A 27,069-nucleotide genomic window follows, 5' to 3' on the forward strand; every position below is an offset into this window, starting at 1 on the left:
TGGGACAAAGCCCAGCACTCATTTGTGGAATATTATGGTGGGTGGGTGAAAGGGGTGGAGGATAAACGCTTACCAAGATATGGGACTATAGCAAAAACCATCAATGATCCCAAAACTTTTATTTATTTATTCATTTGGGGGAGGGGGGTTGGGGGGTGATGGTGAGGGTTAACAGAGTAATGCATTATGTTTTTAATCAAACTGAGTGCACACTGAAAATGCTGACCATATAGTCTAACGTCTTGGTCAGGGAAAGGAAGGCTTAACGTGTGTGTATGTGTGTGTTTGAGTGTGTGTGTGTGTGTGTGTGTGTGTGTGTGTGTGTGTGTGTGTGTGTGTGGGTTTGTTTGTACATGCCTGTGTGTGTGTGTGTGTGTGTGTGTGTGTGAGAGAGAGAGAGTGTTTTAAGTGGTAAAGTAAAATAAAAAAGAGCAGAGGAATGAAGTGGGGCAGCAGAACATGGGGGTACAGCATTGTGAAACTTTGAAAAAACAAAGAGCCTGGACGTAATGCTACCATGCTTACAAAGGCTTTAAATGAAGGTGACCTTCACTCATTATAGCAACAATAATTGTCAAAGAAATGAAACAATGAATACAACACAAGGTCAAATGTTTCAGCTTATAGACTGGATCATTGATGATCAATACTGGTGATGGCTGCTCTAAACTAGCTAAGGGCCTTCCCATAGTACAGGGAAGTATGTGGTTTGCTACATGTCTTCCACTCAGTGTATGTTGACACATATGAGCAACTAGAACACCCAATTGCAACTGAGGATCATCACTCCTAGTAAAACTATTGAAATCAAAGCAAACTGCATTCCCATGCCCATTTGAAAACAAAACAGAAATGCACCCTCCTTTCCATAGATATTCACAAATTTATAGACATCAAGATTGCATCATATGTTTTCCAAATCAAAATTTCACCTCAGGAAAAGAGAAAAAAGCAATAGCACTAATGTGTATCTGGAACACCATATTTACTCCACAGCCACTTCAACCTTTGTCTGCTTGTATTATTTGGTCCCAAAAATGAATCAGGCTTGGACAGAGAAATATGAGATATCAAAAAATCACAGCAGAAAAAAAAGCCAAGCAACTAATGCTTGCTGTGGTAGAGGACTCAATTATTAGGGATTTCAATGTGAATAAACCATCTAAAAATTATAATAACAATATGCAAAATTGATGGTCAGCTCTTTTTAGATTTGCTTTTTTGAAAATAATGCTTCATTGTGTTGATCCAGCTAGAGTGACCTGCTTCATTCTGCCATTTTCAAGACAGTTGGTTGAAATAAAGCGAGAAAAATCAAAAGAAAAAAGCATGAAACGGATGAAGCTGCGCTGGGATGAATAAAATTACCTTATGCCACTTATAGGTTTTATATATATTTATATGTATATATAGATATTTCAAAAATAATTCATACTGAATACAAGACATGATGATCTCTTAGGATAAACATTGTGTGCATTACATTAGAACTGCATCCAATCTGCTAAATGCCCAATGAATCTGAACGCCTTTTTATCGCCCTCCGGTGGACTGAATCCACATTGCTACTATGGAGGGAGTCAGAAATTGGATGCACAAATTCAGAGAGCGACTTCCAATCAGATTTCCATTTTCCCTTTTCAATTACTGTTGATTAGCCTACATCAGCAATACCCGTTTAGAGAATTAAAATTGCAGCCTTCCTCACTGATTTGGTATATCCTGTCATATCATCCTCTTTAAAAGCAGCAGATCTCACTTGACTTGTTCTGGCATTTCCTGGATCTTTTACCTTCAGCTTGCATCTGATTAGGGCCAGTAATGTAGTGGCAAAAAAAATAAATAAGTAAAATAGTGCACTATGATATCCAGCAGGTGATGATCATAGAACAAACTACCAAAAGACAGAAAAAGCGATTATATTTGCCAGAATAAAAACATAGTTCGCCTTTTTAACTCACCCTTCTTCTATAATGTCAAATAAATTACTAATCCAAAAATAATTAGCAGCTGAACTGAGTTTAAATGTTATTGCCCTCCACTACATTCCTGTCCAGCACTCTATTGGTTCAGTAGCTATTCTTCCATCTGCAGCAGCATTACCTCAGTGGTGGTTGGCCTCAGCCTCAACATGCCGTTTTCACAAGACACCAAATACACAGCCTGTCAATAGTGCTCCACACACAGGTTCCCGTGGCATCAACCCTTTCATCATTTGATTGAAGAGTTTGTTTTTATTAAGAAGGCTATACCAGACGCATAATCACTATACATTGATTTAACATTACCTTTACAATTAAATTCTTCACTGAAATTACAGAATAAATATATGCACATTTTTCTTCAAATCTTTGTGAGAGAGAAAACATTAAAAGTGCCTCCTACAAAGCTGTTAGTGGGTGACGATGGGGAATCCAGAAGCAATGGAGGGGTAGGGGGTGGGGGGTGGGGAGGGGTTGGGTCAACAAAGTGCGTGGAAATATCCAGAAAACCTTGAGCGTTGTCTTATAATAATATTCACAAATGTTTTACCATCCGTGCGTCGGCGCGTCCTTTTTACGAGAAGCACCCTGATGTAGACAGAAGTCCTCATTAATAGTAATAACCATATTAATAAGATATAAAAATTAAATAGAACACTGAACTGTAAATGCGTTGCAGTATCTCTGTTCATAATGTGATGTGATAGTTCTGAGTAAATCCCCTCGCTTCCTGCACTGAAGCGAGTGCATGCAGCAAACTGCAGTTCATTTTAATATATGTATTTTTTCTCTCTTTCCATCATTTCCTACAAACTTTATGTGCACGGCCTCCGGGTGTTTGTACATCCTAGTCAGGGGTAAAAGAGACAGAAGGGAAACCCCCAAGTCAGGGAGACGTCCAGCTCCCGTGCGTCTTGCGCATCATGGTAATTCCATAAAAAGGGGTTTTAGTGACAGATGTATTTTAGGATGATTTGTATGTTTTATTCCCCGGTGCCCCTCTCGTTCCTCTTTTGCTCTCTCTTGGGCATATAGAGATATTTATATATTATAAAAATAACGGCTGTTGACATTGCTGGCTACTCTGAAAAAAAGGCACTTCATTGAAATATCTGAGAATGGCCTCTCCTCCAAAGTGATTTGGGGGGGAAACTTTGTAACTGTAATATAATATTTTATTTTATATCATGCTGCTTTTTCCCAGTTTGTTTTTTTATATTGGTTTTGGGTGATTTTTGTTTTGAGGGTGGCAAAGTGAATGTGTTGGTTTTGTATTTTGTATATATTTTTTTCCCCAGGGGCTAGAGATGTTAAAACCGGTAAGATTTTTCCAAGACTTCGAGGTAATCCGGCTTTGTTTGAAGTTTGGCCCTTAACTCGAGGTAATCGCTTTGGGACGGGTCGGGGTAGCAGCCTTTCCCCGCCGTGAAAAGCAATGTCTCCTTCAGCCGTGCATCCTGCTGCAAATCCGGGTACTGCATGCCTGGTGGGTGTGCATGCGCCACATGCATGTCCTTTAGTTTGGGAACTGTCCCATACAAACAGTCTACAAAGCCCACTGTTGGTGTGGGCCTCTGACTGTCAATTACTGTAGGGCAGAGCCCTCCGTTCTCATGAAATCCTCCCATGTCAGCCGTGGAGTGGTTAACTGTGACGATAGTGTTGAGTTGAGAGTTGGAGACGGCCAGGGTCCACTCTCTCTCTTTCTCTAACAAGGTTCTGTAGTTACTGTTGCTACTGCTGCCATTGTCTTTCTTCTCTGAAAACTGCGCCCTGTCTTCCTCTGCTATCTCCCCCTCTCTGGGCTTATAGATGGGGTTATTACACATCTGAGTCACAGGGTGGGGGATGTAATCATAAACATGACCATGGGCATGTGTGTGACTAGTGTGAGTGTGTGTGTGCATACTGGGTGTTGGTTTCTCTGGTGTGCCAGTGTTACCAGCACTGCTCTGCCTTGGTGGGTCCTCAAAAATCCTGCATTGCATTTGGATCCCTGTCAGATCTACCTCAGAACGTTTCCGGAAGGGAAGCTTCTTCCTGCGACGAAGAACAAAGGCAAAAAGCCCGGCAGCCACAAACACAGCAGAGATGAAGAGGATGAGCAGGCTGAGGATGAGGACAGATAGTGGGACAGCTCCTCGCCCACCTGCCTCCCCCATGTCAGAGCTCCCTGTGGTGAGGTCATCCCCACCAGGCAGGGCTGGTGATGGGCCTGAAGAATATTTAAGCTCAGGACAGATGACCTCAACCTCCAGTGAACGCAGGTCCTTCCCAAAAGCAAACTCAGGTGTCTTGCAGATGACATCTCCAACCACAATGACTGAGGAAAGCTTCTCCAGCCACTGTTTTAGGGGTATAATATCACAGGAGCAGTCCCAAGGGTTCTGATGGAGATCAATCTGGACAATGGAGGTCAGATGCTCCAGAACACCACGCACTGGCAGGGAAAGGAAGTAGTTGTTGCGGAGGTTGAGGCGTGCAAGGTTGGTGCCAGCAAAGGCGTCATTGGGGAGGGAGCGCAGCAGGTTGTCATTGAGGAAAACCAGCTGGAGGTTTGGCATCAGGGAGAAGGAGTTAGGTTGTATCTCACGTATGACATTATACTCAAAGTAAAGATAACTCAACATCTGAAGCCCCCGAAACATCCCAGGGGTGAGTCTCTCAATGTCATTCCCATTCAGATATAAACTTTTCAAGTTTGGCAGGTTGATGAAGGCGCCCTCTTGGACATAGGATATCCTGTTATTCCCTAAATGCAGTAAATCCAAACTTGAGAAGTTCCAGAAATCTGAGCGGTAGATTTTCTGTATTAGGTTCCCACTGAGATATAATTTCTTGGCATTTAGGGGCCGAGGCAGGAGCTCTGAGATGTTGTGAAAGCCTTTCTCTTTACAGTTCACTGTTAGCCCCAGGTCATTGATGTGAAGGTTGCAAGTACATCCGGCTGGACAAATTATTGGGATGGGAGGCCTTGTTTGGTAGCCAGCGATAGGAGGCTGGTTGATGCCTGGGTAGATGCTACGAGGGGTTGGGGGGTTCTTTGTGGGTCGAGGTCGTTTGGTAGGCTTGGGGACTCTTTCCTTGTATTCCACAGAAGAGGCTGTGTTGTGAAAGGAGGAAAGCATGGAGGAAGGTTTAGTAGGCCATGTGTTCTCATTGTTGAACGGGAGCCGGGGAATTCCCAGCTTGGCCTCAATCTCAGCATCGGAGAGCATCGGACAGAGCTCACTGCGCTTGATTTCCCGCAAGTCTTTCCCATGTAAGTGGAATGGGTACTCGCATGTGATCTCGCCAACCAAAGCTGTGTAGGGGATTCTCTCCAGCCAGGTTTTTAACTGGACAATCTCACACACACAGTTCCAGGGGTTCTCCTCCAGCTGAATTTCCATTAAGCTCCTCCCAACGTACTCCAGCGTGCCCTTGTATGGCAATGTCTTTAGTCTGTTTCCTCTCAGGTCCAGAACTTTGAGTGACACAGACCGGAAAAGATAATTTGGGAGCACAGGGATCAGATTGTCATTTAGTATGAGCACTCTCAATTTGTGAAGGTGCCTGAATGCACCACTTTCAATCCGTTTGATAACATTGTAGTCCGCCTGGAGGTACTCTAAACTCTCCAACCCCAGAAAAGTGTCATTCCGGAAAACTTCTAGCTTGTTTTCATGTAGGAACAGCCGTTTGAGTATTCCTAAGCCATTGAATGCTCCTGCATGGATATCTTGCAAGGCGTTATTACCCAGGTTAATGGATATGGCATTGTTGAGATGGAGGAAGCTGTTAAAGTAAAGCTTCCTCATGGAGTTTCTCTGCAGGTTGAGCTTGAAGGGCCGGCTCCATATCTGGGAGATCTGGCTGACATTTGTAAATCCTTTACTGTCACAGTGGACGTGGAAGATGCCCTCTTTGACCTCACAGTAGCAGGGCTCGAAGCAGGGCTCGTCGATCTCCTCGGAGTCCTCTAGTAGTGGGATCGGGGTGGTCCATCCTAAGGCTATGGTGCTCAGCAAGGTAACCCACAGCATCCTCGCTGACACCAAGGGGATGAAGTCTTGGCTCCAGGGACAGAGCCACTTCACAGCACTGCAACAGAGGACAGAGGGAGACAGAATGGGTGGGAGGAAGGAGAGAAGGGAGGGAATGGGGGGGTAGGGGATACACATAGGAGTACACACACCCTCACAAAGTGAAGTTTGAGGTGAGACACAGACAAGCAGAGGTGGGAGAGACAGAGAGGAAGGGTGCATTAGTTTCAGTAGAATGGAAGACAGCTTTGAAATGAATACCAATGAATAATAGAATGACATTGGGGACTTTCAATGTTGCAGTATCGCTGGGTATTTCAAACAAAATATAAACCCAGCACTCTTGGATGGGTAATATGATACCCAGCAACGCAAACAAATCTCTGCATCCAGACAGTTAACGTCAGTATATAGGGAGGGGGGATTGCCATTTATTATACAGCAGACATGCTGGTAAGGTCGCAATAAATCACCTCAGAGATGCTTATCGCCGTGAATAAACGAAGGCAACAGCAGGTGGGTGAGGTAAGTGGTGAGGAGACACCGTCCCCCTGCTGTATTTATTACATAACAGGGACCTCAATCCCTCTTTCGGCAAATGAGAGTCCAGAGAAGCGCGGTGGAAATGAAAGTAGGTGCATGGATGGTCCAACGCAGGGAGAGGACGGGAACGGAGTAGGTGTCAGCTCGGTGACCATTAGTGGGAAGATATGAGGACTGTCGAGGGACGCGCTGAACATCCATCTCGTTAAAATGAATCTCATACAACACATTCATTTATATATTCTCCCTTTATAGCTCATGGAAATCAGATAACAAAATGGGTAAAAATGTAAACACTGGCAGAGGATGCGAGGTTTAAATTTACCAGTGTAGAGATGTTAAAAACATGACAAAAATAAAAGGGAAAAGGTCCAATGTCTCCTCTCCGACGTGCAGCAAACGGCAGAGCCGAGGCTTTTCGCCCACGGCGTTTTCTTGGGTTGAATGCCCCACGGAAAAAAATACCCCCAAAACAGGAAAACTGTCGACTTACTCACTGTAATTGAACCTGCCATCTGCCAAAAATACAATCAATGCAACTTCTTGTGGCTTTCCTAATTGGTGATACCATTGGAGGATTAGAGGAACAACGGTGCAAGTGAAAAGCGCAGTGGGCGAAGCTGCTGCTCCGAGGAGCTCATGAGGCTGTGTTTTAGTGAATCCGGCCGGCCTGGAAATAAATGATTACATATATAACCAGAAGATGGGATCATTGAAAAAAATAAATAAACAAACAAAAACAAAATAATAATAATAATGCGTAAAATCTCGCTTTGGTTTAAAAAAAGGGCTGATCGAAGATTCTGTTCAGTATCTCCATGGTGTTAAGTGGGGAAAAAAAAGTCACACACATGCACATAGCTCCTAATATCTTTTCTGTAGGCTGTGACTTTTCACACACGCACACACACACACACACACACACGCGCCCGCACGACGCTGTTCGTTCAAACGGAGGTGCTGAAAATCCAGAGGAGATGCGCTGGGACCGTGTGCCGGAGCAGAGCCGCTGTCCATGGTGCTGAAACCAAAAAAGCCCAGCGACAGAAAAAGGAAAAGAAAAGGGAAGTTGAAAAAATAGAAATATATTGTAATCCCCAAAAAAGACATGACAGTAAAACGCGCCAAGGAGGGGAAAAAAGGATCCTTGAACACGATCCCCTCGCTGTAAAATGCTCCGCTTTCGTTGCCCTCTCCGTGCGTAATCCTCCAGGATTTATCGATTCCGCTTCCATGATAGAGATCAAAAAAAGCGCAGATGCGATGTCACAAAAAGTAACAACGACATTTCGAGCAATTAAAAAACAATTCGTGCCGTGTTATATTCCCTTGGGGTGTATCAAATCGGGTGCTATACCTACTTAGTTTAGTGGGATTCCAACTTCACATATCCTCCTGCGATGTGTTCTGTTGTCGCCCGGTGCGTCCCGCTCACCGTCCGATGCCGGGCTGTGGTAGGAAAGAGAACAAGAAACGAAGGAGGGGGAGGGGGGGGGGGGGGGGGGTGACCGAGCCGTTAGAGGAACAAGAGGAAACGGAGAGGGAGAGATGGAAAGAGAGAGCAGGGCATTGAGGAGGAAAGAGAGAGGGAGAGATGCGCATGTGAATGAGCCATGGCTTCAAAAACCAAGCTGGGGGGAGATTCTCCTCAGCTCTCTGTACTTACATGAATTAAAAGTGATGCTCGTTGTGAATTGTTGTTGCAATTTCAACACGTCTAATTAGACCACTCCAATCTTTGAATTTATATCAAGTTAGTGTGAAACGATGGCAGTCTAACAAGCTCCAGTCTATGCGAGAATCCCGCTCTCATTTACTGAAATTTCCCCCAAAATAACCTTGCTGTCAATACAGCGGAGAGAGCAGAGCGCTTGTTGAAATACATGCCAAGCATAATGCAGCAGCCTTTCCGTCGTGACATTGGCAGGAAAACGGTGAATAAAGAACAAACGGCTATTGATCAGTCGACTGGATCCCTACGATCCGTTATTCTCGATGTATGGAGAGCGCTTGTTGTCCCCCTTTTTGAAGTCCATGGCTATGCAGACACCAACACGCACACGAACACACACACACACACACACACACACACACACACACACACACACACACACACACACACACACACATATCTGCATAAGATTCCCCCTCATTAAACACTCCAGCACAACACAGCTTAAAGCACTCACCTTAGTTTGGTACTGCAATTGGACAGCATCAGGGAAAAAAAGCCCACTAGTGTGAATCTTGTTAGATCTCGTTCTCTCTTTCTTTCCCTCCCTCCCTCCTTCTCTCACCCTCTCTCAGTGGCTGAGGCAAAAGAGAGGAGAAATGAAGACGTGATAGGAATGCAATCTCTCCCACTCTCGCTCTCCGGTGACTCTGACTCTCTCCCCTTCTTTCTCGTCTCCTTTTTTTTTCTCTAAGCAGTTTGCTTAAAATGCAAGCCCTCGACTTGTGCCCGTCCGCTTCCTCTTCCTCCCCTCTCCTCCTCCTCCTCCTCCTCCTCCTCCTCCTCCTCGTTCTTCTCCTCCGCCGCCGTCGCCGCCCCCCCTCGGGCGAGCGCTCAACAGCAGTATAGCCGGGTGAGAGTGCTCTCCTCTCGGCTTCAGGACCGCGTCTCTGTCCGGTGCAGCAGCAGCAAGAGTCTCTGGATCATATCGACGATTGGGTCAGCTGCTGCTTTTCTTTTTTTTTCCTTTTTTAATTTTTTTTAATTCCTCCTGTCTTTCTTTCTGTCTTTCCTCGGGTCCGTTTCCCTGTCGTGCGTCAGAGGAGTGAGGGACTGAGCCGGGGAGGTGGAGGAGGGGGGCAAAGGGGTGAGAGACGCAGTGGAGAGAGATCTGGCGGTGAGAGAGAGAAGAGAGGAGGAGGGGAGGAAAAGAGTGATGGGGACGGTTGCGCTATAGTTCTGGATGCTGTCGAGAGGAGGAGAGGAAGCGAAGTGAAGAGGGGGTGAGCGAGGAGCGCTCCGGCTTTCGCAGCGGGGACGCGCGCCAAGGAGAAATAAATAAATAAGTGAGAGTCAGGGAGCGCGCCGTGCGGGGTGGGTGAGACTGCCAGACCTGTGGATGACAGTCAGGACCTAAGACGACTCTCTCTACATGCTCTTATATATTTTTTTAATTTATTATTGAGATTTATTTAGTGATGATCACAGTGCTACTCTTCAACTGAGGGTCATTTCCTCGGCTGCAGTTGGGCGAGCAAAAAAACCCGTGGAGTTGGCAGCCCTCACCCTGCCAATACCTCTCCTCTCTGCTGTGGGGACAAAGAGGGTGGCCGTGGCTATCTTAGGGGGGGGGGGGGGGGGGGGAGTGGTGGAGGGAAACACGGAGCGCCTCCTCTTTGCCTTCCGTTTGCGTGCCTTCCCCCGCCTCGCCTCCAGCGGGCAACACAAGCCCGTGTTGTGAGCAGCAAGTCAAGCCAGAGCTCACAAGCACGACTGAGACACCATCACGATTCCCCCAGTTCTTGCAGCTCTGCAAGGAGGGGGGCTGATTGCAGTGAAAAGTTGAGATTTCTCCTACTGGTTAGAACACAGAAAGTGATTTTTTTTTCCTTCCCATAATTATGGCAATTTACAGTAAAGCTGTGATATTAGGCTGCGGTGGTGACTGTCTTTGGACTCTAGCACAGTAAAATACTGTAGAAAGCATATGTGATTTGTGTAAACAGTCTGCTGCCTAATACTACAAGGCTCACATTTTCCAGGAGATTCTTTTTTGTCATTTGTCAAGTTTTTATTGAGGTATTTATAGGGCGGCACGGTGATGCAGTGTTTAGCATTGTTGCCTCACAGCAAGAGGGTGCATGGCTCAAACTCCAGGGTGGGGGAGCCCTTTTGTGTGGCGTTTGCATGTTCTCCCCATGTCAGCGTGGGTTTTCTCAGGGTACTCCAGCTTCCTCCCACAGTCCAAAGACATGCAGGTTAATTGGTGACTCTAAATTGTCCGTAGGTGTGAATGTGAGTATGAATGGTTGTCTGTCTCTATGTGTCAGCCCTGTGATAGTCTGGCGACCTGTCCAGGGTGTACCCTGCCTCTCGCCCAGTGTCAGCTGGGATAGGCTCCATGAGTGAATGAATGAGGTTTTTCTATTTTAAGAACATCAACATAAGCACAAATGGCATAGATTAAACAAAAAATAATCTCTGCAGTGTTCATAACATCAATGATTCCAAAGTCCATCAGCACAGCACTAATCCTTATATCATCAGGTGACCTATTCTGCACATCAAGCCTGGAAACAAACAAACAAGCAAACAAACAAACAAAAAAGGTCCCATGACACACCCAAAGCAAAAGAAAGAAAAGCCCACTCCCTCCATCTGCATGTTACCATTGTATTTCATTTCAGTACAGTGTCCTACTCCTTTGACATGTCAAAACATTCTCACTTGGACCTTGTCCCATATTGACATTTGGTCATGGTCCACAAATGACATGCAAGGTACCCTGGGTGCGTTGGTGGTTGACCTTCTGGGACGCCGTGTCGAAGAATCTTACGGGATATCAACACCGCTCTCTCAAGTGAAAGTCAGTGTTTGTTGGACCCATCCACCACCACTCCCGCCCGCCCTACTCTGACTTTTGCCACTTTAACTTTTGTCCTTGTCCCGCTGGATTTCCCCCTGACACTGCCAGGCACGTTAAACTATAACTGCAGCTGGCTGCGTATCATTGTGAAGTTAAAGGACGCCTTTTTTCGTTGGTTTCTGCTGCCGCGAGTCACTGCCCAAGCGCTGGATTTCGATGACTTCAGAGTGAGACAGGGCTCGACTTGTTTAGTCCTTTTATAAAAGACAAAAACTGATTCCAGACAAGCCAATATCATTCTCTACGGTTATGCAGATTGGCTGTCATTATCTCAAATGATGCATTCTCTCTCATTAACTTAACCCACTTTTCCAGTTGCAAAGGATGACCCTGGCAGCTGAGATAAAGCCTGTCAGGGCTCGTCTAGAGCAAATGCTACTTTGGAGATCTTGGGTAGACATGACCATGAGATTCTTTGAAAAATGGGCAGGGAAGAGCAACTAAAGTTGAAGATATTGAGACAGACTTTTATATTATCAAAGTATTCTGGGGTAGTTCCAGATGACATAGAGAAGTTAATAGCCTTTGCAATGTGTTCTCTCTCTGTGGCCATTTTTGTGAGATAAATCTTGCCCCTGCAATGGTTCTCTGTAACCCCACACATAGAGCCCACTGACCTTTAGGATTATTTCTAAAATTATCCTGTTGAGGGATTACGTGAGTAAACCTTTCTCTCATTTGTTACCCCCTGTTGAGATTTACCACGTTTACACACCACAGTGGATTAATATACTGTAGGCTAAATGAGGAGATTTTCATCATCTGGGAAGAGACTGAATGTGCACTGTTGCTGTCATCCGAAATGGAGACCTCTCTTTTAATATTTTAAATTGATTCCCCAAATGCTGGGTAAATCAGCTCAGATTCAGAGATACTGCATATGCATCAGATCCTAACACAAGCCAAACATTAAAATGAATGAATACATTTATAAGCAAATACTTTGGGACATCATCATTACAAACGTGTGTTGCAATGCAAACAATCTGATTTGTCAGCTTAGTTGAAGCTGTTCATATACAAATAAAGCAATTACACACAATCCGAGCCCGTCCACACCAATACATGCAAGTGTACCGTAAGCGCGCCTACATACACAAGCAGTGGATTAGAGGTTAGAGGAGTGTTTGGGAGCAGCTGGTGGTCTGTAAAACTGCCATTCTTCTTTATGAAAAGCCATCATTCACCCCTTCAGCCTGTCAGCTGATGTCAGACAGACTGACATAAGGCCACTACAACCCCTTCATTCAGCTCGCGGGACATGGATCGGCCAGAGTTTGTCACAATGAAGGGGTAGTAACCTTCCGATTACAGATCAGGGCTAATGGGATCACCAGTTAGATTTTCCGCTTTGAGTGACACAGCAAAAAATTGGACATTGATCTGTTTGGGTTTGGGTTTGACGAGTGTCATGCCTAAACAAAAGCCCTTGCTCTGAAATGAAAATTGTGGGAGGGAGTGACAAAAAATAGGGATGGTACAACAAAAGATCATGAGGAGTCATGAGGAGTTTATTTGCATAGCTGATGAAGTTTTATTAGGCTTTGCAGCACCAACATAATTTAACAATCACAGTGGTGAAAACAATGAGACCACAGACCTGTAATCAGGAAAGTCAGAGCTTGTTAAACGGTTAAGTAAACAGATGCGTTTTTAGCTTACTTTTAAAAATATGTAGCAAGCTAGCTTCCCTGATATCTATACGTAGTGTGCTCCACAGCTTTGGGGCGTAACTGGCAAAGGCTGCATCCACCATCTTCTTCCAGCTGTTGCTGGGAACCTCCAATAAACCAGCAGCAGATGATCGCAGTGTTCTTAGAGGCAAATAGTTAACAAGGGAGTGAGCAATGTAGCTCTGTCCCAGCTCATGTAGGGCTTTGTATACAAGGAGGAGGAGCTTAAAATCAACTCTAAATGTAACAGGAAGCCAGTGCAGAGCAGCTAGGACTGGCCTGACCTGCTCTCTCCTCTTGGTTCTGGTTAATAGCTGAACTGCATCGTTGTGAATAGGCATAAGTCTCTTAGAAATGTTTTTTGGAGGCCAGTAAAAAGTGTGTTACAGTAGTGGAGTCAGTTTGAAATAAAGGCATGAATCAATTTCTCTGCATCTTTTTCATGTAGAAATGGTTGCACCTCAGCTATGTTTCTGAGGTGGCAAAATTACATTTTCGTCACCTTTTAATGTAGGACTTGAAGCTCAGATCTGAATCGAGGATCACACCAAGACTTGTCACCTCAGATTTAATCCAGGGAGGTAAATATCCTGGATTATAATAAGCAGCACTTCACTTTTTGAAGAGAAGTGTTCTCTCTTTACCAGAAAAACAACAGTAGCAGTCAGCACATGTCTTATATGTTTTCCTGACAAGCTACGTCTTGTGGCAGAGGGCAAATAATGGCTGTTCTCTCTCAGAAGTGTTGTTACACTGCAATTAAACACTTGAGGGAGGAAACGTTTGGACCTGCATCTCCTACCAACAATCAATGGTAGTTTATCTTAATCACAATTAAAATCTTATTATAGTCTTCACCATAGTTTTGGTTGGCTAAACCCTAACGACGGTGATGGTTCAGGAAAAGCTGATACATAATTTTTTTTTTTTTTTTTGTAAATTGGCATGTCAGTCATTGTGGAAGGCATTTGTAATGTTGTTAACAAAAAGGGAAGTCAAAGAAAAGCACAGTCAAAATATTTGACTGATATGTCTGGACGTCGTAATGGCCATTAAAGCCAACTCAGTCATCGCTGACCTTTTAAGGTCATCGCTGCATGATGAAAAGGACATCACTGACAACTCTGTCATCACAGACAGCAAGCAGCGCCGCAACCAATGGGGATGGAAATGGCTGTCAGCACTGCTCAACCACAGCCACACCCTGAAATGAAAAGAGACAGGAGATGCACCCATAAAGCTCTTCCAGCAGAGGGTTGTCATTCAGTCACTCAAGCTTTACAGTATGTGGTGCAGCCATCACTGTGGTGATCAGGCAAAAACGCTGTGCTGGAGACTGGGGCATAACGGCTGTACCTGACTCAGAATTTTGCCACAGTTGTCTGTTCAATATGAATGTTTGACTATGCATTTCTTTTTAAAATGCAGACTGTCAATCATCATTTTTTTCGACTGCCTGGTTTTTGAACAGGGTTTGGTGGGATATACAGGGTGACAGCCATGTTCATGTGATACAGTAAGCAAGCCGAGTTAGCCCTCCAAGCTAATGTGTGCTAACTATGCTAACATTGGGTTGGGAATGTCCAACAGTATTTTTTGCCAACCTTAGATATCAAACAAAGCTAGAGACAGTTTTTGCATGAAGTTGCCGTAAACTTTAAATTCAGTACTTCTAAACAGGAGGCAGACGAGGGTGTTATCTCAGAGCCTGACAGGGCAAAGACTTTCAACCTCCAGGCAGCTGCCTCTATCTCACTCAGACTGACCCTGCGTCTACGGCTTCCTCCCCAAGCAGACGGATGACTTGACATAGTGGAATGATTTTACCACTGGCGAGCAAGGTGAAAGCAAGGAGTGTTGACTCTGCAGCAACTTCTGGGGACCGAAATGTCCCGGGAAGTACACTGCACACTGACTGACAACAAAAAAACAAAACCCCTGACAGCTAAACTTCAAGAATGTCAGTCGACTGAGAGGCGTCAACTTATAGGGGGCAGCCCCAGAGGTTAGGGTAAAGAATTTGGAGTATCATTATATCCCTATTAGCTACCATGAAGCAGGCTTAATGAGATACCACTAGCTCTCTTGTTAAATACTAACGTTAATGTGCAATAGGCTAAAATAAGACAAAAAAACAAAACAAAACATGATTTATAAATGATCTCATGGTTGTGAAACACTCTTCCTCCACCAACTCAGCCATGTTGGGGTTAAGATGAGGTCAAAAGTACCTGATGTTTTTTTCTAGGGCTGCCCCCAATAGTCCAAACGTTAGTTGACCAGAAAGGCCATTAGTTGGCAAGATTTCATTGGTCGTTTAGTCGCAGAAAAAAAAACAAAACAAAACAACTAAAATGCATGAAACTCTATAAGGAGCTGCGCCACGTCAAGAAACCTATATGACTGAACCATGTGGGAATTTAATTTGAAAGGGCAGACACAGGAAGTGGCTTGAACTCTAACCATTGTGTTGACCAGCCCAAAATATATAAATCAATAATTAAATTTATTTTATAAACATGCAGGCGACTAATCGACTAATGGTCCTTAAAGGGATAGTGCACCCAAAAATGAAAATTCAGCCATTATCTACTCACCCATATGCCGAGGGAGGCTCAGGTGAAGTTTCAGAGTCCTCACAACACTTGCAGAGATCCAAGGCGAGAGGGGGTAGCAACACAACTCCACCTAATGGAGGCTTACGGCGCCCCAGATTCAAACGTCCAAAAACACATAATTGAAACCACAAAATATCTCCATACTGCTCCTCCGTAATGATCCAAGTGTCCTGAAGCCCCGACGTAAAAAGTTGTTTGGAAAAACGCCATTTGAACAAATTCAAATGGCTCATCCAGATGCAGTTGGTCAAAATCAGGTACAAATTCAGCCATGACTAATGTCACTCCAAACAGAGTAACTCCTTGCGTTTGTAAGGTCACTCCAGCGGTAACTTCCTGCAACATCTCGCGAGACATGAGATTTCAAAGCCAGACTTTCACTCTCTGAGTGAGTGTTTTGACATGCCACAACAAACATGTCTGAATTTTTACCGGATTTTGACCAACTGGATCTGGATGAGCCATTTGAATTTGATGACAGCCCATACTTATTTGAACACGGAGTACACAGACGTACACGGACACTACTCATTGAAATTGAAGAGCGGACGATGAGAGAGAGGGAGCAGCAACAGGCAGAGGAACATGTCCGAATCCAGCTAAAGGTGAACACAGACGCTCATTTCTCCTTTCCGTTATGTTGTCGGATAATTATACTAACAATCCGAGCCTATCTGTGTGAAAAAAATGCACTTTTAGTGGACGTATTTTGACGTTGTTTGATGCTGTCTTAGTGCCCTCTTATTTAATGCAGTGCACGCTCACGGGCTACAGGCAGGTCAGCCCTACCTTCGTACTGGAGAAATGTCAAATATTGAACATTCTATCACTCATTTAGACAAAAGTATATCGGGTGCCCAGGTTGAAAAAAAGATGTTAGTTCCCCTTTAAGATTTCAATTTGTCAATAAAGTATTACCATTTTATGTCAACTGTGACCTTATAGCCAGTGAAAAAGTTAAAGGGGAAAAAAGTTTGGGTTTCCATTAAAAACTCCCTTCCTCTTTTTAGCTGTCACCTTTTGAAACTTTCCATTACCCCGTCTCTGCTTGTCATCGGGGGGGTTTCAGTGACATACCTCATGCCACCTGCCTAAGTCCTTTGTGGACCACAAGGGATGTTTGGAGGCACAGTCAAATAATTCCCTATCTATCGGTCTGTCTATCTATCTGTCTCTCCTCCTGTCAGTCTGCCTGACTGCTCGGGAGTCAATATGTCTGAATGCCGGTCTGCCTTTCTTGCTGTCCACTTACATCTCCGGATGGCTGCCCGCCAATCGGACCACCTGCCTGCCAGTCTCTCCACCTGATGGCTGCATGCATTCGTGTCTGTCTGTCTCTGCGCTGACTGTGTGCTTGTCCATGTGACAGAAGTCCTTCGTGCAGCCATAAGGATGCGACTTGGTCTGAGGTGTCTTACATTCAAAGCAGACAGATTCAATCATACAGAGGACGATAGTGGGAAGAAAATAATGTGATGTGGATGAATAATTGCTTTGAGTGTATGCTGACAAAAATAAAATAAAAAAACCCAGTAGATTTAGAACATCTTGTACCTTACTTGCTTGAATGGATTTTGTACTCTAATAAGCATGTTCAGTCACTGAAGGAAAAGCACCGACCAGAAATACTTTATTAGTTTGACATTTTGCTGTGTATCTCATCTCTTGTAGTGGATCTGTCCACTCACCCCTGAGCAAGGAACACAATATGACTGTCATGTTTTTTAATTAATAACACTGTAGCTCAGTCTGTATTTTGAGAAATGCTGCATGCTTTGTTGATGTTTGAGATCAAGAGATTTTATGGAAAGCCCAGAGAATGTTTGCAGATGCTGCTGGACAGAAAAAAATACAAATATCAAAACAAAGTGTTGTTGTTATTTATCAATGCTTTAGGAGCAAAATAGAGGGAAAAAAACATTATTTAATGATGCATATAGCTTTAATCAAAGCAGTAACACCGCAAAGACAATTGGTGTACTAGATATGTTTCTTTTCTTGTAAGATATTCAGCGGATTTTGCATTTCGGTTTAATTAAGAGGAATGTGTTAGCAGTCTTGACTGACAGCTGCAAAAAGCTATAGATAAGGCTATAAAGGGCATTGTGTGAGACTAAGGAATCTGCAGCAGCGTTCACTTTAAAAGTTTTCTTTGTAGTTCATGGCCTGGCCTTGAAATTTCAATGTGTTTCAAAAGTGAGAATGTAGTCTGGCCTAGGCTTTAAGAAGCAGTGGCTGGGGAAAACTTTGACTTGGAAAACAGAACTTGAAAGATTCTTTGAAAAGATCAATTTATGTTTGTATTCAATTTGAACAATGCTCTCATTTTTAGCAGCAGTAAAGATTTTTTTTCCCCTACACTGAAGCCTTGAGAAAAATTCTTAGTGGAAATTAAGCTAAACCCCCATGTGCTCCTTTTAATATCAACCCAAGTATTATACATTTCTATTGTAGAAGGGGATTCTCACAGGATTAGTCAACTGCAAATATACTGGGCCACAGAAATAAGTTAAATGTCACACTGGGGTTTGCTTTGGTGAATTTTCCCTAAGTTTATGAACTCTGTGTGTGTGCAATGTCTGTGTGGGTGTGAATGTGTGTGTTGGCCGCTGAGCAGCACTTTAATGTGGTCACGTCTGAGTGATTGGCCCAACAGTGCGAATGAAGTTCAGGACAAAAGAGCATCCAAATATAAAAACGCAGACAAGTGCTCTCTCTCTCTCTCTCTCTCTCTCTCTCTCTCTCTCTTTCTCTCTCTCTCTCTCTCTCATAGGCACACATATACACACACAGACTATCTGACATTGAGATGGAAAAAGTCAATGTCATTGTCTCATGAGAACATTGAACTGTAAGGACAGCCTCACAGTGTTTATATTCTGACCTCAGATACCAGCACAGAGCTTCCCATCATAAAACTAAGGAAAAATGTTGTCACTGTTTTTAAGGTGTCTGACTCTGTAACTGTACAGAGTCCAACAACAACACACCGGCAAAAGACTACTCGTGGTAATGCCATGTTTCTTGTTAGCTGCTTGCATAATTAGAGAATTAAATATAGTGATTTAATGGGGCACACTCTGTCCTATTTGCCCCTGTCACTGCATTTCATCTGTCTCTGCCTGTGCGTCGTCTGTGTCCCCAGATACAGCCAATGTACATGCACACACATGCATGCATAGCCTATTTTGCACAGATCACACTGAATGTTCCAGTGAGGACTAGTTAGTAGGACAAGTTACATCAGGACATTCAAAAGCAGATAACTGAGGTCCTGTAGTGTTAACACCTTTTTAATGTGATGTTTAAGCTAGAAAATGCCACACTGAGTCATGTGTAAAGCAGCACTGCAACAGCATACTACACTGGGCTGCACAAGAAATATATTTTGGGTTGATTCACTTTAAAGGGGGACAACAGCCAACTGGTGGTAGCGCCAATGTGGTAAACAGTAAAGTCCAAAACACACCGGCGGTGTCACATGCCAGCAGCATCATTGCCGCCCCCAACACACACAGGAAGCGTTGCACTGCAGTACGTCAACCAGAATTCTATTGCACACTCCACTCTGCTAGGTGGCAGCAATGTGACTAGCTGTTTGCCAACTGCCAACTGACCTATGGCTGAGCCACGCCCCCCTCCACTGACTCGGACAAACTATCAACATTCAGTGACTGGCGCTGTGGCAGGTGTCACAGTACACGGCATTTCGGAGGAGGCAATTGATGATTTTTGGAGACATAATGATCAGATGTCATTGAGAAGTAACCAAAAGGGCCTAAACTCCACACTGGAGGGATATATTAATCATTTTATTGTTGAGAAGGTCGATGAAAAGCTTAAATTACAAGCCACGTTGAGTTGATATTGTGGTCTACCCTTAGCACACAACTTTATCCAAAGGAGACACTTTTCTCAGTTGAGATGTGGTTTAAAGGGTAAAAAATACACCTCGTCACCCACCCTCTCAGGATACCTCGCTTTTTCAAGGGCGGCGACACTGGAAAATAGGACAATAGCGTGAAGTGCTGCAGCGTGTCACGTCAACGCGCATTGACCCGCCGCCGGTGTGGGTTTGTAAATAGAATAATAGGGACGTCTGTTTTGACGCGCGTTGTATGGGGCCGGTGTTTTTTGGCCTTAACTGCCTGCCAGCGGCAATGTGAATGAAGTATAGAATTTCAACAACATTTGCAAGATAAATAAACATGCTGTGACTTTCTGAAGCTATTGTATGTGAGCTATAATCACGCATAAGTAGGGATGTTCTTATTTATCGGCTCAACATCAGTAGTTTGCCTTGCTGACTGCCATCCACTAATGGCAGTAGCCGATGTTTTTCTGTTATCTGAATATTTGAATATAACACATACAATAGATATAAATGTAGGTATGATGCAAATTAGCAATATTAGTCATAATTGGGCATAATAATAATAAAAAAAAATTCCACTCTGTCATGTAGATTATTTTATCGATGCTATTATTGCTGAAACAGAGCTTTGAAATTGAATTACATCATATGTTTCTGTACAGTCATTGCTGTTCCACCATCACAGTATTTCAAATACAGCTCAATACTGCAAAATCAATTTGCTGCACAGTCCCAAGGGCTGATGATGATCCCACTTACTCTGCACATACATATTTCTATTTCTGTATAATTATATTTTTTAACATAACACCTTTCGTTCCCTTTTTTTGCACGGCAGAGGTGTTGTTTTCTATTTACAGCCACTCACGGTTGTGAATTTTCTCACCTGTGTTTCACTGCATCCATGTATAGATGCTTGTCCTCTGAATGATATAGGACGATCTTCAGCAATGGAGAATGCTTCTCCTATCAACACAGAAAGGTGTTGATTAAAATGCACTCAATGAACCAAATATCAGATTTACAATCATATAGGGATTCATATACTTATATACTTCAAACATTTGAAGTATATGCACAGGAATTTGAAATTCTACGATATTACACCTAAATACAATATTATTCATTTGCAGCCATTACTGCCTAATGTAGTGAAAACACTGAACCTTGGCACAGGGCACACATCGCGAAGTGCAGAATCGTCCAATATAGAGGCAAGTGTTTGGGATATTGAGCTGCTGGACTGGCAACCCAGTCTCACTCCAAAGTCATTGAAATCGGGTGCTTGGGAAGTGAGTTGCGGCATCAGACAGTGACCAAAAAAGCCGTCCCTTAACGTCAGCATGATACGCAGCCAGTTGCCATAATAGTTTACGGGCCCTCCAACAAACACTGAATTTCAGCCGGGGAGTGTCCCGTAAGAATATAAAGCCTTTTTTTCCTAAACCCAAGTTGTTTTTGGAGGAAAAAAAAGTCAATTTGTCGTTGTACTGACGTAGTGTATTTATTTTGAAAGAGACTGTATGTAAACAGTACATTTCCTGTGAAAACAGAAGTGTATCTTGAAAGAAGACAATGCATGTAACAGACAAAACTTGACGCAGTGTTCCACAACGTCAACGCACCCAGGGTACCTTTCACGTTGTATCTGGACAAAGAAGGTCCATGACCATAAGCTGATATGTGATGAGGTCAGAGTGAGAATGTGTCGAGAATGGAGCTATAACAACTACCTTTTCCCACTGTGCCCTCCATTTTGTCTTCTCACTATGCCTTAAATTACAAGATCAAGTGCCTATTCCACAGTCTGCCTTGATGTAATGTGAATTTTATTTGACAGACACTTCAATTTAATAATATTTCACAGCCTAACAATACAAGACTAACAAGACATTTCACGATTTATTTGTCTGTAAAGACCTCAGAAGCAGCTCTTTCACATCATCTTTCACATACCTTTACTGACCCCAATCAGATAATTGACCTCATGAGACAATAATTTCTGATTATTACGTTTGTATGTGTGTGTCTGTGGGTGGATGGGTGGGTAGTTTAGTGTGCAGCCTGTGTTTGTGCACACTTGTGTTTGTCTGTGAATGCACCTTCCATGCATGCATGTTTTGTTGATCTAACAGCAGTCATGCTGGATGAGTTTTTGAGCCCGTGGCCAGATGGTGTCCTCGCCAAAAGCCTGTGTGGCGTGGCACGCTCTTCCTCTCTTTCTCTTTGCGTTCTCTCTCTTTCCCCGTCTTGCACACACATACACCGACACACACATACAGTCTCCAAGCCTACCATCCCATCCACTATCTCTCTCTGCTTGCTGTAGCCCCAAACTGTCGGAGCAAAAATACCCACAACATGTCTGCTGAGAGACCTAATTCTCACACACCGCTCTCCCTGGAGAGTTAGAGAGAAAGAGAGACGGAGAGAGAGAACATTAGTTGCTGCCTCAACGAGTTTTTGGGGTAAATTACAATGGCAAAAGGAGAAAGAGAATGATGGAGAGAGGTCTAGTGAGGATGGGGTGAAACCAGACAAAAAAAAAAAAAAAATCACACACATACGCGCCCACAGCAGGGGAGGTAGAGACTAATGATTTAAAATTTAGCCTTGTAAGCGTAAATGCCAACCACCTCATCAATGTTGGATTCCAACTCAGCTTTTGTCCATGAAAAGAAAGCAGAGGGAAATGAGACAATCAGGGGAGAAAACGTGGGGAGAAGGAGAAAACTTGTTGGAGCCTTTATGTGAGGCGGTGTTGAAAATCATAAAAGTGACTTTTTTGATTTTATCTTTTCTCTTGTCTTTTGTCTTTCATTAGCCTTGAACATCTTTCCCAAGAGTTGGGCATCTTAAACAGAAGGAAAGGAAGATGAACTGGGGTGCACTAACACACTTCAAAAATTCAAAACTATGTCTAAGTTAAATATATTAAGTTACAGTCTTCTGGTCTGGATGGAGAGATGGAGGCTGCCATAGGCTGTACCATAACCAAAAGATGACATGTCCGGCTTTTCAACAGCAATTAAATTTTATGAATTGGAGCACTAGTCTGACTTGCAAATATGTCTCCATTTATTTTGTTTAAATCATCATCACATATCAGGAGAAAACACCAGGAGGGAGTAAGAATTGGTTTGTGTGTGCTGCTTTGCGAGGAACGTTACTACATCTGTCTCCAACTTTGGCAGCAACTGCTTTGACCATGGAGATTCGAGAGACCACTAGCTTGACTGCAGTCTTTTTCTTGGTCAGCCAAGTTGGATCAAATCCTGTCCTTGTGTTCTTCTCAGTCATCTAGAGGCAGCATCTAATGTGTCTGCATCAAGCTAGCCGTCACTCGCATTTCCGTGGACAAACCAGCTGCTGCTTAAAGGGCCAGTGTGTAATATTTGGCATGGTTTATTGTCAATCTGAATCTGAATCTGAATATTCTACCCATTAATATGTTTATATAAGTGTATAAGTGCTATAAAATAAAATTCGTTTGGTTTTCGTAGCCTTATAATTATGCTTTTATATATATGTATATATATAGCAAGGGCCTTGCTTTAGAGAGGTCGCCATCTTGCGCCGCCATGTATGTACGGCAGCCCGAGCGGACAATCCAGCCAGCCAGAGAATGTGTTTTGTGTGTATAAATAAACCAACGAAGACAGCGGGAGGAAGGAAGAAGGAGGAGGAAACAGCAGAGAGTGTTAGTAGTTCGTCGATAGAGAATAGTGAAAAGTTTTTTTAGTTATAAAGTTTGCGAATGGACCACACTTACCATGCAACAGGAGAGAATGAACCCGAACTGTCATCTGCGAGGAAAAGAAGACGCAATTTTACTCCTTGTGATGCACTCTCTGCGGCACTTTTCCTCCTGATGATATATCTCCCAAGCAATGGTAGCACCGAATCCCATTCTGTGCAGCAAAACGGGAGCAGAGGATTCAGCCTCTCATCTCGCCCGCTCAGTGTACTCCGGCTCTCATCTGTATGCTCCGGCTCAAACAGGTATGGCTCTGGGTCTGTGTCCGCTACAAGAAACTCTTCAAAATCTCGTTCAAAGTCGTCCATTTCAGCTACTATAGTCCGGAGATATTGCTAGGCTAAATAAACAGCTGAGCTCTGTTTACCGGCTACGCTGTCAGTCAGTGTGTGGGCTGGAGATTGGTGGAGCAGAGAGGGGAGGGGGTGCCCACTCGGCATGGTAAACAAGTATTTGTGTATGAAGTGTGTCTGTTACGCCAGAAGAGTCAGAGTTTGGGATGGAGTCTTTTACCCCCTGGAGTGTTACCGGAGTATTTGGAGTGCTCAAATAAACGGGCCTTTTTCCCGAATGCTACTCTGGTCTCCTGCTCGTGAGGGATTCATTACAGTATCGTAACATGGTTTAGATTTCTAAATAAACATTCACCTCGTCACTAGATAGACCTACTCCTGAAAAACTCATGTCTGCGCAAGCCTTTTTGTCCCTACCAGGCCACCACCATCATTTACCCGACGGGAGGGGTGAGTGAGTGAGCCCTGCAATCTAGAATTTGACCACTGATGTCACTGTTTTCAACCCATTTTACACACTGGCCCTTTAAGCTGGAGTGCCCCTATAATCTCACCTTTGTGGCAAATGCATTGAAACAGCCAAGGATACACACATGACTATGTTTGCTTCTCAAAATGAGGTTTTAACACAGAGTATAATGCAAAATACATACAGTACAGGCCAAAAGTTTGGACACACCTTCTCATTCAATGCGTTTTCTTTATTTTCATGACTATTTACATTGTAGATTCTTACTGAAGGCATCAAAACTATGAATGAACACATGTGGAGTTATGTACTTAACAAAAAAAGGTGAAATAACTGAAAACATGTTTTATATTCTAGTTTCTTCAAAATAGCCACCCTTTGCTCTGATTACTGCTTTGCACACTCTTGGCATTCTCTCCATGAGCTTCAAGAGGTAGTCACCTGAAATGGTTTTCCAACAGTCTTGAAGGAGTTCCCAGAGGTGTTTAGCACTTGTTGGCCCCTTTGCCTTCACTCTGCGGTCCAGCTCACCCCAAACCATCTCGATTGGGTTCAGGTCCGGTGACTGTGGAGGCCAGATCATCTGCCGCAGCACTCCATCACTCTCCTTCTTGGTCAAATAGCCCTTACACAGCCTGGAGGTGTGTTTGGGGTCATTGTCCTGTTGAAAAATAAATGATCGTCCAACTGGCAAACCGGATGGGATGGCATGTCGCTGCAGGATGCTGTGGTAGCCATGCTGGTTCAGTGTGCCTTCAATTTTGAATAAATCCCCAACAGTGTCACCAGCAAAACACCCCCACACCATCACACCTCCTCCTCCATGCTTCACAGTGGGAACCAGGCATGTGGAATCCATCCGTTCACCTTTTCTCGTCTCACAAAGACACGGCGGTTGGAACCAAAGATCTCAAATTTGGACTCATCAGACCAAAGCACAGATTTCCACTGGTCTAATGTCCATTCCTTGTGTTTCTTGGCCCAAACAAATCTCTTCTGCTTGTTGCCTCTCCTTAGCAGTGGTTTCCTAGCAGCTATTTGACCATGAAGGCCTGATTCGCGCAGTCTCCTCTTAACAGTTGTTCTAGAGATGGGTCTGCTGCTAGAACTCTGTGTGGCATTCATCTGGTCTCTGATCTGAGCTGCTGTTAACTTGCGATTTCTGAGGCTGGTGACTCGGATGAACTTATCCTCAGAAGCAGAGGTGACTCTTGGTCTTCCTTTCCTGGGTCCGTCCTCATGTGTGCCAGTTTCGTTGTAGCGCTTGATGGTTTTTGCGACTCCACTTGGGGACACATTTAAAGTTTTTGCAATTTTCCGGACTGACTGACCCTCATTTCTTAAAGTAATGATGGCCACTTGTTTTTCTTTAGTTAGCTGATTGGTTCTTGCCATAATATGAATTTTAACAGTTGTCCAATAGGGCTGTCGGCTGTGTATTAACCTGACTTCTGCACAACACAACTGATGGTCCCAACCCCACTGATAAAGCAAGAAATTCCACTAATTAACCCTGATAAGGCACACCTGTGAAGTGGAAACCATTTCAGGTGACTACCTCTTGAAGCTCATGGAGAGAATGCCAAGAGTGTGCAAAGCAGTAATCAGAGCAAAGGGTGGCTATTTTGAAGAAACTAGAATATAAAACATGTTTTCAGTTATTCCACCTTTTTTTGTTAAGTACATAACTCCACATGTGTTCATTCATAGTTTTGATGCCTTCAGTGAGAATCTACAATGTAAATAGTCATGAAAATAAAGAAAACGCATTGAATGAGAAGGTGTGTCCAAACTTTTGGCCTGTACTGTATATAGAAATAAGATTAGATCAATTGTATTTACATGAAGTATGAAACAAGTTACCTGTGTCCCTTATAAATTATGCAATTCGACTAAATTGTGAGGGAAAATACTTGAAAAAATGACAAATGACAATGATTACAATTCAATTAAGGACAACTCTAAGGACAGCATTTTTACTGTATCAATTACTGTATCACATTTGTACACCTTGAAATAGCTATACTTCCAAGTACTTGAGGTGTAAACATCTGTAATTTTACCAGCAAACAGCAGCTCCCTTCAACTTCAAGTATTGAAGAGTTTCTGACTTTAACTGTAAAATAAAACAGCACATTGTTTTATGTCTGTAATCTGTCTTTTTTTTACTAAACACTTTTTCAGTGAAACAGTTCAGATGCTTGTTGATTTAAGTGGTGCTCCTAAAACGTTTCAGTAGCACCAGTGCTACTAGTGGAAAAAGTAAGTCCAGAGCTCTGTTTATGGTTAAAAGTCAGTGTGTGTTTTTCTCTCTCCTCTGTGCATCAAGTAAAACTGAATAAAAGCAATGTCATGTGATGCCCACAGGAGAAGGGATATTGTAGGCTGGTGGCGAGACAGCCTTTAAGCTGCAGTTTGCGAGTGCTCTGGTGGTCGCTGTATAAATATGGATTAAACTGGCCCAAATCCAGATGAATCAGAGCTACAGCAGCCATTTCTAAGTCTAAGGAAGAGTAAGGTGGTAGTGCTCTGTTGTGCTTTTCTGTGACACATTTACACACAGTTGAGGGTGCTCTGATCAGGATGTTTGTTGCTGATCACCTGGCAGTGGAAGCAGTATCGGCCAATATCGTTAACCGATCACTGGGTCTATTTGAAGCCTTGTATTTATTGTGTAGCCATTTTAATTCAACTATTAACAACATTTCATGTTAAGGATTAAAATGAAGGGTTGAGAAAGTAACATGAATTGACAACTGTTTATTTATTGGCATATTCTAGTCTCTTTCTGTGCTCAGACGACAGGATTATTATAAATCAGTTTTGAAATCACGCACATAAGGAAAAAACACAGATGTTCCTCTCTCTAATCTTGAACGTGGGCTACAAGATTTGAAAAGAATAGCACATCACACACTACAGGATAGTATTAAGATTATCATGCCAGACAGCAATGCACCTCCTCATGTTATTGTGATGTGAGCTGCTTCAACGTCCGCCGGCGACCATAGTGGAGATAGTTCTAAGCAGCACAGATTGCACATACAAATAGAAATGCTTAAATGTTGGTCAATAGGGACATGCACATGCGGTTAGCTCAGTTTTTTCATATTTTGTTCAGTTCATTTTACTTGACTCCCTACGTTGACATGAAGCGGTCATAAAGTCCAAATATCTGTCCATTTCTCAATTATTTATATTCCTTTAGTCTATAAGGGTCCACAGATTGAAAGACTC

The 27,069-nt window shown here is 43.4% G+C and overlaps 1 protein-coding gene across 1 annotated transcript; it reads right to left on the bottom strand.

The window, feature by feature from the left end:
* Positions 1-276: 276 nt before the first annotated feature.
* slitrk3a (SLIT and NTRK-like family, member 3a) lies at positions 277-9,530 on the bottom strand. Its single transcript, XM_049576193.1, has 3 exons — positions 8,740-9,530; positions 7,912-7,999; positions 277-6,065 (listed from the first exon to the last, which is right to left on the bottom strand). The coding sequence occupies exon 3, from the start codon at positions 6,005-6,007 to the stop codon at positions 3,293-3,295; it is 2,715 nt and encodes a 904-aa protein (XP_049432150.1). The 5' UTR covers positions 6,008-6,065; positions 7,912-7,999; positions 8,740-9,530; the 3' UTR covers positions 277-3,292.
* Positions 9,531-27,069: the final 17,539 nt, after the last annotated feature.

The sequence above is a fragment of the Epinephelus fuscoguttatus genome, linkage group LG5 (assembly GCF_011397635.1).
Source record: "Epinephelus fuscoguttatus linkage group LG5, E.fuscoguttatus.final_Chr_v1".
NCBI lineage: Eukaryota > Metazoa > Chordata > Actinopteri > Perciformes > Serranidae > Epinephelus > Epinephelus fuscoguttatus.